The sequence below is a fragment of the Hypanus sabinus genome, chromosome 13 (assembly GCF_030144855.1).
Source record: "Hypanus sabinus isolate sHypSab1 chromosome 13, sHypSab1.hap1, whole genome shotgun sequence".
Classification (NCBI taxonomy): Eukaryota; Metazoa; Chordata; class Chondrichthyes; order Myliobatiformes; family Dasyatidae; genus Hypanus; species Hypanus sabinus.
In genome coordinates, this window is record NC_082718.1 from 88,695,640 (window position 1) to 88,711,579 (window position 15,940).

The 15,940-nt window shown below is 38.7% G+C and overlaps 1 protein-coding gene across 1 annotated transcript in view; it reads right to left on the minus strand.

Annotated features, from left to right (window-relative positions):
- Positions 1-15,940, minus strand: part of LOC132404085 (coiled-coil domain-containing protein 157-like) — a 24,329-nt gene continuing 8,389 nt past the window's right edge. The window contains exons 5-9 of the mRNA XM_059988096.1: positions 13,352-13,528; positions 10,554-10,722; positions 6,933-7,072; positions 6,556-6,650; positions 1-3,840 (exon numbers count right to left, since the gene is read on the minus strand). Of these exons, the coding sequence (XP_059844079.1) occupies positions 3,594-3,840; positions 6,556-6,650; positions 6,933-7,072; positions 10,554-10,722; positions 13,352-13,528 (828 nt within the window). The 3' untranslated portion in view covers positions 1-3,593. The remainder of the gene's footprint in view (positions 3,841-6,555; positions 6,651-6,932; positions 7,073-10,553; positions 10,723-13,351; positions 13,529-15,940) is intronic.

Here is a 15,940-nt window from a genome sequence, read left to right on the forward strand (position 1 = left end):
CCCCCCCCCCCCCGCCCCCCAAAACCTGGAACTGGTGGACCAGTCTTCCACCCTTTGACCTGTTTGGCATGGGTGACCCTACCGAGAGCCAAACACAAGGCCCTGGCTCCAGCCGACATAGCTCTCCGGGTCATTGAGGCACGCAAGCCTCCAAAGCCTATGATGAGGTTGTAGTCCTCTTGGAGGATGAAGCCGAAAGGCCACATAAAAATCTCTCCCACCCCTTAGCTTAGCATCTTACATAATTTGCATTGACATTTTGCTGAAGTCATGTACAAAAGAGGTCAGGTACGCTAGTAGAAATAAGCAAAGCATTAATCTATGCACTGCAGCTGGTCAGCAGTTCTCTATAGATTGGTTAGCTCAACATTAGTGCACTCCAGATGTATTTGCCATCTGTAGCTTTTGATCTTGTTTGTACTTTGTGCATGAAAATAAATCCATAGATTTTGTGATTTTCTTTGCCAGTAGAACAAATGTTTGATTATTCACCCTGAAAACATTTCATAATTTTACCAAGTTCTGTCAGATCTTTATGAGCAGTTGGTAATTTTTGTACCTTTCTCTCTATGTACTTCATTTCTGTTATTGCTCTGCTGACTATTTGTGTTAATTTCTTCATATCTTTAATATTATTTAAATTAACACGTCCCATGAAACTTAAAATAAAATCTCAAATGTATCTTTTCATTTGTTGTCATTATACATAAATATAGAGAGAATCAATTATTTTCTTTATCTTTAATTTCTAAGCTTTGAGCTAACTAAATTCTTTATTTCTGGGATACAGTAACAAGTTAAAAGAAAGATGTTCTAAATTAGGATCTCTGTTCAAATACATGTTAACTTAATGAAACAATGCCATTTAAAAATTATAAAGTTGAAATTCTGCAGATGCTGGAAATCCAGAGCAGCACACAAAATGCTGGAGGAACTCAGCATTCATTTTTAAGGAATCCATACACGCTACCATCCACTAATTCCTTGGGATATACAATGCCGAGAACATCAGCAATTTATTATGCAGGTTCTTGAATGTGAAGAGTCACCTTCTTGAACCACCATTGTAAATTTGGTGAAGACACTTGTATGGTACCATTGGTTGGAAGATCCACAACTTAGAACCAATGACAGAATGACTCAATATTTTGTAATTCAGATGTTGAGTAAATTATATTTGATGGTGTGAATATGTGATTGAAATACAAAATACTGAGTTATTCTGCCATTATCACTGGTTCTCAGTTGTCTAGGGGGCTTCTTCCCCTCTGCCATCTGATTCCTAAATGAACATTGAAGCTTTGGGCACTACTGCTCTTTATTATATAGTATTTCTGTTTTTGCACATTTTTAAAAAGTCTATTCAATATACGTAACTGATTTACTTGTTTATTATTATGTTTTATTTTATTAATATTTTCTCTCTGCTAGATTATGTATTGCATTGATCTGCTGCTGCTAAGTTAACAAATTTCATGTCACGTGCTGGTGATAATCAACCTGATTCTGAACTCTCCACAGAGTACTCAACACAGTAAATCTTGCATTAAATTGTCAAAAGAGATTGCATGAATATTTGTTTTCGAATTGGTCACTGAGTACTTCTTGGGTGGCAAATAGCTGGTCATTTTCACCAACTAGCACTACAAAGGGAAAGCAATTTTTCTTGAAACTTACATCTTTCTCCAGTTTTACTGATTTAATTTGCTTAACATTGTACAGCATAGTTGCTGTATTTAAAATAGGATTAAGTTGCATCATTTCATATCAAAAGCAAATTGTTTCTTTAGTTTGGGACCATGAGCCAACTTTTTTCATACAATATATACTTTCAAGTTGTTTTAACTAAGAGGACATAAATTGTGATTTTCTCCATTTTGTTGTTGTACCTTGTATAATACAGTAGACTTAGCCATGGTAATCTTGTTTTATCATCCAATGCTTATTGCACAATATTTTGGTAAAGATAAATTAGTTTTGCAGATTTTTATTGACTCAGGATGAACTTCATTAAGATATTTATATTTCTGCTAAGTAGGATAAAGTTCAATTGGCAGCAAGAAATAAAATGCACCAAAATTAAAATTAAGTGCCACGAAGCACTTACAGCAGAGATATTCAGCCCAATTGTCAACAACTGCATTAATGCTTCATAGAACTTTATCCTGTGTGATTCACCCAATAGTTTTGCAGTTAAACATTATTCAAGATTTAAGATTGTTTAATGACATTTCCAGTACACAAATGTAAAGGAGAATGAAATAATTGTTACTGTAGATACGATGCAGCACAAAAAACACAATAAGGTAAAGAGCATAATGATTAAAGAATACTGTACATAAAATAGCTTATATACATTGACCATATGTACGTAAGGAATGTCTGTACATAAGGTGACTGACAGGAAATCATAAAATAGTGGTAGAGGGGTGGGTGAGTGGGTGAGGGTGTTGATCTGACATACTGCTAGGGAAAAGTAACTTTTTGAGTCAGGAGGTCCTGATGTGTGTGCTGCATGGCCTCATCCCTGATGTAGAGTGGGATAAACAGTCCATGAGCAGGGTGGATGGGATCCTTCAAGATATTGCTGACCTTTTCCGACATTTTTCTGTATATACATCCTTGATGGCAGGCAGGCTTGTGCCAGTGATGCTTTGGGCAGTTTGACTATCCATTGTGGAGTTTTCCTGTCTGCCATGAGGATGCATTCTACTATGCATCTGTAGAAGACTGTGAGTATTAATGTGCATAGTCCTGCTCTCTTCAGCCTCCTCAGACAGTAGAGGCAACAGTGAGCTTTCTTGGTTATGTAGGATGTTTTCTGGGAACGTAAGAGGTGCACTCTTGGGATATGTTGCATTATTAGCTGGTTACTTTATTCTCATATTTTCCTGTCTTAACCAACTATTCAAACTATATTCCATTTAAATCTACTGGATGAAGTATTATATTTGAACTCCAGTAAGTATGTATTAGCTTATTTCATCAGTGATCTGAAACACTTTTGAGATCATTGCTGCTTTAAGTATTAGTTTGACTGCTCTTGTATTTATATGAAATTAAATGAAAAAAAGTCAGCTATAATTAACAAGCAGCCGAGCTCTTTATCTTATTTGATAAACTGAACACAGATTTTTAAAACATAGATCAGTCCCACCATTTGCTAGTGTTTGACAAGCATAGATTCAATTTTTAAAATTCTGTGGATTACTGTGGGGCATATATGTTTAAAGCAGTTTCTTATTGCACTAAAAGTTGTAGTTATGAAGCACAGGAATAAAATGTTCCAAGCATGCAGGCAGTGGATTTCAATAAATGTAGAATAATCATTTATGGCCTTTATTCTGCATTGGAAATGAACAATTAGCCAGCAGCCAATTTGGGCAATTTCTTCCCCTTCAATCTTTTTTTTAAAGAGTGATTCTTCCATTCCAAGTTTTTGTCCTGAGTATAACAAAAAACCTATATTACACTAGTTATCCTCTAGGGCAGAGGTTCCCATGGAGCCCTTGGTTAATGATAAGGGTCCATGGAATAAAAACGTTGGGAAGCCCTGTCCCATTGTATAGTATTATTAACATAATTACATAACCCTAATGTAATTTTCTGTGGTGATTCTTTGTATTGTCAGATACAGGTTTGTTACCCATTAAAGCCCCAACCTTTTTAAGCCTTGTATAAATACCAATAGCAGATATTTCTGGTGGATTGAGGACATCTGTTGCAGGCTCATTTCGCTGTTTGGTAGGAGGGGAAGATTCCCTTTGCTCATTCCAGAATCTTTGGTTGGATGCTGGTCTGATATTTACATCTTCACTTCTTGTAGCTTTTGTTGTCCCTCTGTAAAGATGATATTTAAATTGTTTACATTTTGTTGTTATGATGTCAGAGAAGTGCCTATCTCTTTTTCAGGTTCTAGCCGCTTCAGTTAGTTTCAATATTGTCCCTGCATTAGACCTGCTGAAGCTCTCTATGAACTCTAAGTTTTAATGAGGCCTCTGAGGTCTGGAGAGAGAACCCTTGTCTACTCTGTCTCTTTATACAGCAAATCCATCATCCCTGAAACCAATTTAAGAAATCATCTCTGCACATCCTTTTCAACAAGTATATCCCTTATTAGCTAAGTAGATCAAAAATGGTACGTAATTCTCCAAGTGTCATCTCACCAATGGTATATATAGTTGCAGTATTACATTTTCACTCCTGTAGTCACATCTTCTTGTAATGCAGCCCAACATACTGGATGCATTCCTAATTGAGTGTTATAGCTGCATGTTGGCTTTCAGTGACTTGTGTAGAGAACGTCCTTTGAAAAATCACCATTTAAATAATGCCTGCCTTTTCTGTTTTGTACACCAAAATGGTTAGTTTTCACATTTTCCAAAACTAGATTGTGCTTGCTATGTTCTCGCCAATCATTCACTTTGTATCATCATTAAGCTTCTTTACATCCTAGTCTGTTTCTTAGATCCACCTGATTGTGCGGATCATCAACAAATTTGATGTTTCCTGTAGTGGGGGAGTCTAGGACCAGTGGACACAGGGATACAACCTCAGAATAGGAGGTTATCCCTTTAGAACAGAGATGAGGAATTTCTTCATCCAGAGGATGGTAAATTTGTGGAATTCATTGACGCAGATAGCTGTGGAAATTAATTAGTCAAGGTGTCAAATGTTACAGGGAGATGCAAGAGCATGGGGTTGTGAGGGGTAATAAATTAACCATGAGGGAACGGCGAAGTAGACTCAATGAGCTGAATAGCCTAATACTGCTCTGTCTTTTGGTCTTTTTTTTGTAGAGCCTCCTTTGTCAAATTGTTATATTCTGTGAATACCAGGGCACAAGCACCAATTTCTGTGTTACTATAGTAGTCACAAACTCTCAATATGAGAAAAATATGTTTCTTTGCACTCCTTGCTTTCTGTCCAGTCACCAATAATCTCTGACCAACCTCATAGGAGACCTTATCAAAAGGCTTCTGAAAGTCCAAATACATCACATACATTGGTTCACCCTTGTTTAATGTACTGTAATATCCTCGAAGAACTGAAATTGAGTCATTGTACATGACTTCCCTTTCATAATTCCATACTGGCTCTGTTCAATTCCTCTTTTCAAGGTTTTCTGTTTCTATAGCCTTCATTATAGAATCCAACACCTTCCCTATCACAAGTGTTAGGTAAACAGGCTAGTATCACCTATTTTCTCACTTATTTCTTAAATAGGATCATATTTAGTAATCCGCAAGAACAATTGGAGAATCTACAGAATTTTAGACAGTAGCCAGAGAACAAGATTCTAAGATCATTAGGTCCTTGAGATTCTTCATCTTTTAAACTAAATAATTAGATTATTATAGTATCATCACAATTATAGTGTTATAATTATATTAATAATAATCATTAATTATTACATATAATTATATATTGTATATAATATATATTATGTAATTATATATTATGTTATTATATAATATATTGATAAATATTATAGATTATAATTAGAGCACTTTTCTATTACTTAAACTCAAATCCTCCAATACCTCAGTTTCACCAGACCTTTGGTTCTCTGAAAGTTCTAGGGTATGTTTTCCATGAATATAGATACAAAGTAACACACACAAAATATTGGAGGCACTCAGTAGCTCAGGCAGCATCTATGGAGTGGAATAAACAGTTGACGTTTCGGGCCAAGACCCTTGTTTAGTTATCTCCCTTTTACAGATACCTCTAGAAGCTCTTTCAACCCATGTTCTCACCAGTTTACTCTTTCATTCTAACTTAAAGTTCTTAGTGAATTTGTTGGTCCTGATTTGCCGAGTTCCACACATCCAAGGAAGAGTGTCAAACAAAACTAAAAGTTGACGCCTGCTGGGTTTGTATGTCTTAAAGGAATATATATATATATTCTGAAAAATGCTAGTCACTGCCTGTCTAAGTTATGACTAACTCTTCCCTCATACCTTTATTGTTTCCTTTCTTTAGATTTAATACCCTAGTTTCAGATTGAACTACATCAATGCAAACTTATATTTTAAAAGTTATTATGATCACTCTTCTCTACTAGTCCCTTTACAAGATCAATAGCTGACTCTTTCTCATTGCATAAAACCAGATCTAAAATAGTCTTTACCACAATATATTAATCTAAAATAAATACTCATATATATTCCCTGGATTTGTCCTCTAGCTTATTACGAATGAATTTGATTTGTCTTGCTCAAATGTAGATTAAAGTCCTCATGTTACTTCTGTTACATGTTCCTCTAATTTTCCTGGTTTCCACTCAGCCCAAAGTTACAACTAGTTAACTCCTCCTAATCTTTTCCCACTTTGCTGTTTTGTAGCATGACATATTCTCGCCACCGGACTGGTTGTTTGAGGTTTTGACTTCTCACAACCTCTTAACACTTGAATATATTCATATTTAATTAGTATAAAATAGTAATGCTAGTATTTTGCAATTGTTAAATTGTAATAAAGAATTTAACGGATTCATGCTTTCCTCCCTCACCCACACCAACCACCCTGGAAAGTGGAATGTGGTTCTCTTACATTGTGTTATGCCTGTTCCTCTCTTCACTCCCATCTGGTTTTAGTCCATCTTCTGATAGCCCTGTGGATGACCAAAGTTTTGTCTGTGGAATGACCTTAAACCATGAGAGGAGAAAAAGTTCATATTAAAATGAACAATTTTTTGTATTATGTATATTGTATTATTACAGTATATGATGTAAAATTATTACAAATATCATGCTAAGAAATGTTTTTATTTTGCTAGAAATAAGTTTCCAGTAAGAATACAGCACCATCTCATCAAACAAGGAGATTCTCTGCAGTTTTATTTTGATGATTGCATATTAAAAAGTTTTTAAAACGGTACTATATAAAGTACTGGAGATTTTGACTGATTTAGAACTGTTGGATTTCACCTTCAAAACTCCTTGTTGTGCAGTTTTTTGCAGCATTGTGAGTGTGTTTCTCAATCGAGAGTTCTCTTCTTCCAGGATATTAATACGTAAGCTGTTTGCTTGCAACTGCTTCTCCATGTCCAGTGCGATATCACCTGTACCTAACAGGAATAAAATTACAATGGCTAAACTGCATTTATATTCTAAACTTAAACCACATCATTTTTCCCTCTTTGCAATATTTACAGCTCCATTCTCATGACACCTTTGGCCCAATTAGTGGAGTTGAGTTACGCAGGTCAATCATCCTCCAGTACCTCGCCCCACTGCCTGTTTCAATATGTGAGCTTTCTCACTGAGTATAAGTGGGACATGCTGTTACGAATGAGGAGCTACTCTGATGGGCAGAAGGGTGCAAAGTCGCCCCCCCCCTTTTGAGAATTGCAAAATCGCTATTATTTCGGGTCTGATACCAAGGAAATGAGAGAGATAAACAGCTCATGTCAGTAATGAGAGAGAGACAATGCAGGGATACACAAAAGTGGAACAGAACCACTGATTACTGCTATTGTCTCTTTCTGGTTGATGGGTTGCATCATGCCAACCCGATTGACACCTGAGACCCCATGAGTGGGGATAAATGTAGGGTCTGAGGAATAGCCCTCAGACGCACCAGGAGAGACGCTGCGAGACCGGTGGGGGCTTGTGTGTGTGTCCATCCTTGCCTGGGTGACGCGTCCTCCACGGAACGGTCTAGCTAAAGGATGGAGGGGTCATACGTGAATGGCCACAACAACAACGCATCGATGGATCAAGATCGTAAAAGGAAAGTTGGCAAGTCTCTCTCTCTCTCTCTCTCCCTCTCTCCCTCTCTCCCTCTCTCCCTCTCTCCCTCTCTCCCTCTCTCCCTCTCTCCCTCTCCTCCCCCCCCCCAACAATTGCAACACCGCAACCCACAACTACTGCAGCCTGCATGAACTCAACTGAACTTTATATTTCCATCGGCCAATTCATTATCCCCTAGACAACGATAGAGCTTATTTCTTATTGATTATTATTATACCCGCACTTTTAGGTTTAGTATTGATGACGTATATTATCTGTATATTTACATTGATATTATTTTTGTGTATTTTTACTAATAAATACTGTTAAAAATAGTATCACCAGACTCCAACGGATACTCCTATCTTTGCTGGTAAGACACCTAGTTACAGGGTTCGTAACAATGCAAATATTCAGAATATAAGGATTGAAAATCAGTCACCCTTTCACACCTCTTCATTGACTTAATTAGCATTGCTGATGTGCCAATAAAAAAAATTCTAAAAATTTAAAAATTAAGAAGCTCAGGACAAGATCTTTTAATGTGATGAACTGTTACACCTAGAAAAACTGCTCAAAATATATTTGACAGATGGCTAATCCATGCCACCTTGCATGGCCAAATGTGAAAATTCTCCAAAACACCACTTATAAATGTATGACATTTGAAAACAGCCTTTAAAAATAAAAATACGTAAACATTATTATAACATCACAGAGTTGTACAGCACAGGAACAGGATTTTTGCCCCACCTTGTACAGGTACATGTTGACCATTGTACTTAAACTAGTCCTATTGACACATTTTGGTTTTATAACCTTCCATGCCTTGGTAATTCATATGCTTGTATATAATTAATATATAATATAATTCATATTCAGATGCATTTTAAATACGTGAGAGTACATGGATCCATTACCTTAGGCAGCCTATTCCAGGTCTGAATCTTCTTTTGTGTGTGTGTGTGGGGGGGGGGGGGGGGGGATGTTGAGGGAACTCCTTCAGTTACCCTCTAAATCTCCTACCTCTCACCTTATACCTATGATGTCTTGTTTAAGGAATTTCCACCAAGCAAAAACACCCCTATATTTAAGCAAAAACACTGTTATATTTTCTTTACCTCTGTTAGAAAATGTCTCAGCTTCCTCCACTTCCTGATTAATAAACCCAGTCCATCCAGTCTCTCTGAGTGAAGCAACATCCTGCAGAATCTCCTCTGAAACCTCTCCAGTGTAAGCTAAGGTGTGGTGACATTCCAGTGTGGCCTAACCAATAGTTGTGAAGTTGTAACATGATGTTCTTGTTGCGATATTCAATGCACAGCTGATGAAGGCAGGATCACTTGGGGAGCATGCCTTATGAGAATAGGTTGAGTGAACTCGGCCTTTTCTCCTTGGAGTGACGGAGGACGAGGTGACCTGATAGAGGTGTATAGGATGATGAGAGGAATTAATTTTGTGAATAGTGAGAGGCTTTTTCCCGGGGCTGAAATAGCTAGCATGAGAGAGCACAGTTTTAAGGTGCTTGGAAGTAGGTACAAACAAGATGTCGGGGTAAATTTTTTACCCAGAGAGTGGTGAATGCATGGAAGGGCTGCTGGCAATAGTGGTGGAGGCGGATATGATAGAGTCTTTTAAGAGACTCCTGGACGGGTGGACAGGTACATGGAGCTTAATATAGAGGGCTATGGGTAACCCTAGGTAATTTCTAAGGTAAGGACATGTTCAGCACAGCTTTGTGGGCCAAAGGGCCTGTATTGTGCTGTAGGTTTTCTGTGTTTCTGTCACACATGCCCATTCTCACTAGCTATACTTCCACATTCAGGGACCTATGGACCTGTACCCCAAGGTTCTTCTGTTCACCAGTTCTCTCTTAGACTCCATTATGTCTTATCCATATTTGACCTTCTAAAATACATCCATTTGCAATAACTATTAAACAAAATAAGTACATAAGAACAAAAGTGATTAAAAGATTTTTATCAACTGTTAATGCAAAGGAAATTAATATTCTATTACTGTTTAACACTATGTTAACAAGTAAAATAGTCTTTTTAATTGCTTGATGGACCTTATTTTTCTGTATAGTAATGTGAACACCTTTCAGTTTCCCATTCACTTATCAAAGGGCAGCCCACTGTTGCTCCTCATCCACATAATCAAATTTACCATATACTTTGAACCTCCATGATTTAAACATCTTAAATTTAACATATTGGTGGGAATATATTTTCTCTCACATTAACCATAATAGTTGGACTGCAATCATATCAAGCACATATTAAAAGTTCATTCATAAAATATAGATCTCCAAGTATCATTCATTGTTGGGAAGGGAAATGGGCATTCAGCAACTTTATCAAAAAAGGTCTAAAACTTCCTCCCAACTATCATGGAGAACTGGATTTATCCAAGAGCAAAAAAAAAATGCCGGACAAACTCAACAGTTTGGGCAGCAACTGTGAAGGCAGAAGGATAGTCAAATGGAGACACAAGAACACAAACTGTTTGCGGAGCTCGGTGGGAAATGGCTTTATCCAATATGTCCAAGTCAAGAAGGTGTGTGACTTGAGGGTGATAGTGTTCCTACATACCTGATGGCATTGTCCTTGGAGGTTATAGATTCGGCTGTTAATATGTGCATTGTTTATGATGTCCTAATCTGCATAACATCTATCAGTATTTCTCAATTTGGCAAAAGGTTTCATTGATCAATCAAAGTAACAAATAATTCATGTTTCATTTTGAATATATTATTCTTCAATGTTCAGATGTTTATCTTGCACTGCTATTTGCATATTTAAAATAATCTCTTACTCTCACACTGTGCTTCATCTGGCATGTTCAAGTCTGGAAAGGTTACTAGAAGCCTTTGCTGCTCTCTATATTGTTGAACCTGATTTTCCAGCTGGGTCACGTTATGTTTTAACTCCAACATGGTTTTCTCCAGACCATGCTTTTCTTCCTGTAGGTGCTCTGTGTGCTGCTGTGATAAGAAAGGGAAGGAAAAGCAATTAATCTGCAGACTGCACACTTGTCATTTCAAGATCTTGATTTTCACTACATGATAGTGTCTGGTGGATGAAATAATCCTAGGAAAGGCATTAGTACATACTGTTTAAATGTTCCGTATTTAGTCCATCTGACATGAAGATTACAAGTAATTCCACAAAAGGGTTGTGTTCATTTATAGTTAGGCTAGAATTGAGGCTCAAGTGAGGCTCTTGCCTTCCCCACATTCGATGATGGATACAAATTGATTATGAGTGAATATTGACTCAAAGGCTGCAGTTCATCTTAACTTTTAGGCCACCAGGTGAGGATATTTTCTAGCAGATCAAATTGCTACAGTAACACTGTACCAAATAGAGAGGCATGATAAAATGGAGAATTCAAAGGATCCAAAGTACATTTATTATCAAAGAATGTATAAATTATACAACCTTGAGATTCATCTGCTTATAGGAAGCCACAAAGCAAGAAACACCAAAAGAGCCCAATTAAAGAAAAGAGCAATACCCAATGTGTAGAGAAAGAGGAAAAAAACACAATCGTGCAAACAATAAAAGCAAGCAACAGCATTCTGAACCAAATTGGTTCCAGAGACCCAGAGCAGCTGGAATAGGCTCGCAGCCTTGACCTCAGTTCATCATTCTGTGGCAAATTGTTGCAAAACTCAAAAGTACGAAGCACATAGCAGCTAGAACAGTCTCACAGCCTCAGTACTGCAAAGAGAGGAGTGAACATCAGAGAAGAGCGAGTGGAATTGGCCCAACCTTCACCTCTGGTCCCAACATTGTCTTTTCTGCCTGTCTGGGCTGGCGTTTAAATCATTCAAACACTGGATCATGCCCCACACTAGGACCAGGGCCCTACCACAGTGATACACATTGAGAGAGATTCCAAGCATCCTGACCCATTCCCATTAACTCTGCCCACCAACTGCCCTCCACCCCCCCATATGCATTTTAAGTAATTTACAATACAATGATAAATTAGCCGAGCAAGCTGCACATTTTTGGGAGGTGACAGGAAACTAGAGTATCCAGAGAAAACCCACATGTTGTAGGAAAACGGCAAACTCCATGAACCAATGGTCACTCTTGAACCAGGTCACTGGAACTGTGAGGCAGAGGTCGCTCTGCCACTGAGCTGGCCAAGTGCACCACTGTGTTGGCAATGCACATTTACTGCCTTTTAAACCACTGGTGATTAGGGAAACAATGAAGATCCTCCATATTTGTCTGCTTTTGGCCACCTTCTCTACTGTGCCTCAGGTGTGGTTCAGGATTCTCATTTCTGTCTCTTTGGTATGGCACCAAGTTGTCTTTAGTCTCCCACACTTCCTCCTCCCTTCAGGGGTCATATGAAGAGCTGGCTTGATGACAGAGTTGGCCTCTCTTCTCATCATGTGCCCAATCCCTCTCCAACATTTCCTCATGTTGATTGTGGCCATGTATTCTTGATGACACTGAAAGATTAGGGCGTAGTTAGAGATCTTTCTTGGCCAGAAAATATGGAGGATCTTCCAGGGGCTCATGATGTAGAATGACAACAACTTGGCAAGGTTGCTCTCTGTCATTCTGACCCATACAAGAGTGGGGATAGAAAACAGCTCTGGTACAGCTTCAGCTTGGTGTAGATGCCGTACTTGGTTAATCCCCAATTGATCTGAAGACATTTCTGTCTCTGATGAGTCTGCACCGGATGTTGTCCTTGAACCCACCATCCTGCTAAATGATGCTGTCCAGGGAAGTGAATTTGCCAGTGCAGGGTAAGTCGATGTTTTGTGCCTTGACAGGAGGAGGAGACTTTGCATTCAGGGTCATGGTCTCAGTCTTTCTCTGGCTGACTCTGAGTCCAGCCTGTCCACCAAAGGTGCACAGGTGCTGAGTTTTCTCTGGCATGGTGTGCATGATAATAATGCAAGGTCGTCTCCAAAGGCAAGGTCTTCCAGAGAATAGAATCCACCTAATGCCTCTCTGCTTATCTTTCATTGTTTGCCTAACCCAGTCAGCTCCCAGGTTAAATAATATCACTGACATCACACAGCCTTGCCCGACTCCTAAATTGACTTCAAAACTGAAATTGCAATTGTGCAGGTAAAATTAGCATAGAAACTTGTTGCCAATGTCCTTGGATAAATTTTTCTAGATATGTTTGCATTTGCCAGTGAAGAAAGAACAAAATACTCCACTACTCCTGAATGTTCGGAGTTGCCATTTAACATAATATAGAGTTATATTGATAGCAAAATGCAGGGAGCTGCAGGGTGTTGTATCATAAAATACTACAAGTGGTACATGGGATTAACTTCATTTACTCTGAAACTGTAATTTGCAGGGAAACATAAGGAGAGGAAGAAAATATCAGAGCATTAGTAGCCCCACCTGTGACACATTGTTCTTTCCTGTTGTCTGGTATTGTGCTAGATGAAGAACATCCTGCATAGTCAGAGGTAGATTTTAGAAGCCTAAAGGGAAAATAACCAAGATAATCGAGAGAGGGTTGGAGTTGGAAAGGTACCCAATCCAAGTAAAGAAATTAGTTTAAGAGTTTGCAACAGGAAGTAAATTCAACATTATTAAAGATAACCTCAAAGTCTGTGCACCTACCAGTTGTTCTTGGAGCTGGTGCTGTAGTTTGCTTCTCTCTTCATTGACTCTCTTTAACTGCTCCTCCAATTGATCAATTCCAGCTTCAGACTCGGCTAATTTTGTGTTCAGCCCTACACGTTCTTCATCTAATACATCAACTTGCTGTAGCAGAGCTTTAATCTTACCTTTCAGAGACTATGAAATAAAATAAAACAAGCCATAAATACTTTCCTCTGCATCCTTAATGTCCTTTTATAAAATTTGTAACAGTTTTTTGTATTTAACAATACCTTTTCAATGTGAATACATTCAAACTGTAATCATAAGAAGAGTGTATTTTCTTAGGCCAAACCTTTCCAAGATAAAGCCCTTTTTCAGATGTTTAACCCCTTTCCTTTCCCACCAAAACAAATTCCTAGCCTACTTCATGCACTGTGTAGTTGAAAAAGGTAGAGAGGTTGGAGAAATGGAGAGAATCAAGACTAAATCAAGATTTTGTAAGACTTTTAATAGAAAACTGACATGAACTCTGTGTGAGAAAACAGATGGAAGGAGAAAGGTAGATAAAGGTTATCTACATATAGGACCATAAAGTCCATTAATTAAATTCACAATTCACCTTCACAGCGGTGGTGTTTGGTGATGACTATGCTTTTGAAGTATTTTTCCTCTAAGGCATTTCTTTGGGATCAGAAATAGCATGTTTCCCTGCTGGGAGAGAAGAGTTCTATTTTTTTAAGATGGAGTTTGTTACAGCAGTGGGTGCATGTGTTAGCAATCTGAGGTATCTAGGTGGAAATCACAACTGGAGCTCAAGGTGGCAGATGGAATGGGAAGAGTAGGAAGTTTGTGAGGTGGAACATTCCTTCCATTGCTTATTCAAGGCTTCAGTGAGCTTCCAGTGCCTTAAGGTTCTTAGTACCATCCAAAATGGACTTCCTCTGTATTGTGCTATCATTGGACAGAGGTTCCCAGATGTCACTGGGGATGTTGCATTTCTTCAAGAATCCTTCCTTTAATCTTTTACTTTGTCTGCCTACTTATCTTCTGCCAATGATGAGTTAGAAATAGTGCATCTGTTTAAGGAATCCGGTGTTTGGCTTATGAACGATGGGACTGAGAGTAACCATACCTCAATGCTTTTGATGGGAGAGAATTCTCACATGCTTTATTTAACTTTTAAGTGAATTTGGAAGATTTTGGAGTGGTAGTATTGGTGGTATTTTTCCAACACCTTGATAAACTGCTGTAGGCCATATACATCTCAGAAGAACATAGGAGAAGGGGATCACTGATATCCAATCAGTGGTCCATGAAATATGTGCCAGGTTTTCATAAAATCAGTTTCTCAATCAACCAAAGGTTGTGCTGATGCTTTGAGGACAATGATGAATTCCATCATTAATGTCTGCTTGGGAGCTGGTTCTCAACATATGGGTCCACATTTTCCAGGGTCTTACTGTGAATTTTTATAGAATCAGGGCATTGTAGTGATAGATTGGTAGAGGATCTTTGTCATGTGAATGCTGAATGTAAAGGCCCATCCTCGCAAATGCTTCTGTATAGACTTCCTGACTGGGAGACCTCAGTCAGTCCAGATCGGGAGCAGCATCTCCAACACCATCACACTGAGCATGGGGACCCCCCCCAGGGCTGTGTGCTCAGTCCTCTGCTGTTCACTCTGCTGACCCATAACTGTGCTGTGTTACGAAGGATGAACAACTCTGATTGGCAGAAGGGTTCAGAGTGACCCATGCCCCCTCCCCTTCTGGAAAATTGCAAATCTCTATTATTTCAATGCTGCTAACAAGGAAGTAAGAGAGACAAAAGGAAATCTGCCAGGGCAGTTGTTATTGATAACAGCTCATGAAAGTTAATGAGAGAGACACAGCTAACAAAAGGAAAGCGGAACCATTGATTACTGCTATTGTCTTTTGGAGAAGGATTGTGTACTTGGTACTGTTCTATTCATTGAAACCCCTCGGGGGTAACCAGAGTGGGCTGGTTTGATGGGTTACATCATCCCAACCTGATTGACACCTGAGACCCCGTGAGTGGGGATAAAAGTGAGGTCTGGGGTAACACCCCTCAGATGCACCAGGAGAAACGCTAGTGAGCATCAGAACTCCCACAAGACAGGGTGGGAGACCGGAGACCGAACGAAGGTTCGGTAAATTTTAACTCACAGTGCTTTGTAGCGAGACCGGTGGGGGCTTGTGTGTGTGTCCACCCTTGCCTGGGTGACAAGTTCACCACAGAAGAACGGTCTAGCTAAAGGACGAAGGGGTCATATGTGAATGGCCACAACAACAACGCATCGACGGATCAAAATTGTAAAGGAAGGTTGGCAAGATAATAGCTGTTATTGTTCACACGTTTTCTCTCCCTCTCTCTCTCTCTCTCCAACAATTGCAACACATCGACAAACAACTACCGCAGCCTGCATGAACTGAACTGAACTTTATATTTCCATCTGACAATTCATTATCCCCTAAACAACGATAGAGCTTGTTTCATTAGTGATTATTATTATATCCACACTTTTAGGTTTAGTATGGCTAACGTATATTCTCTGTATATTCGCATTGATATTATTTTGTATATTTT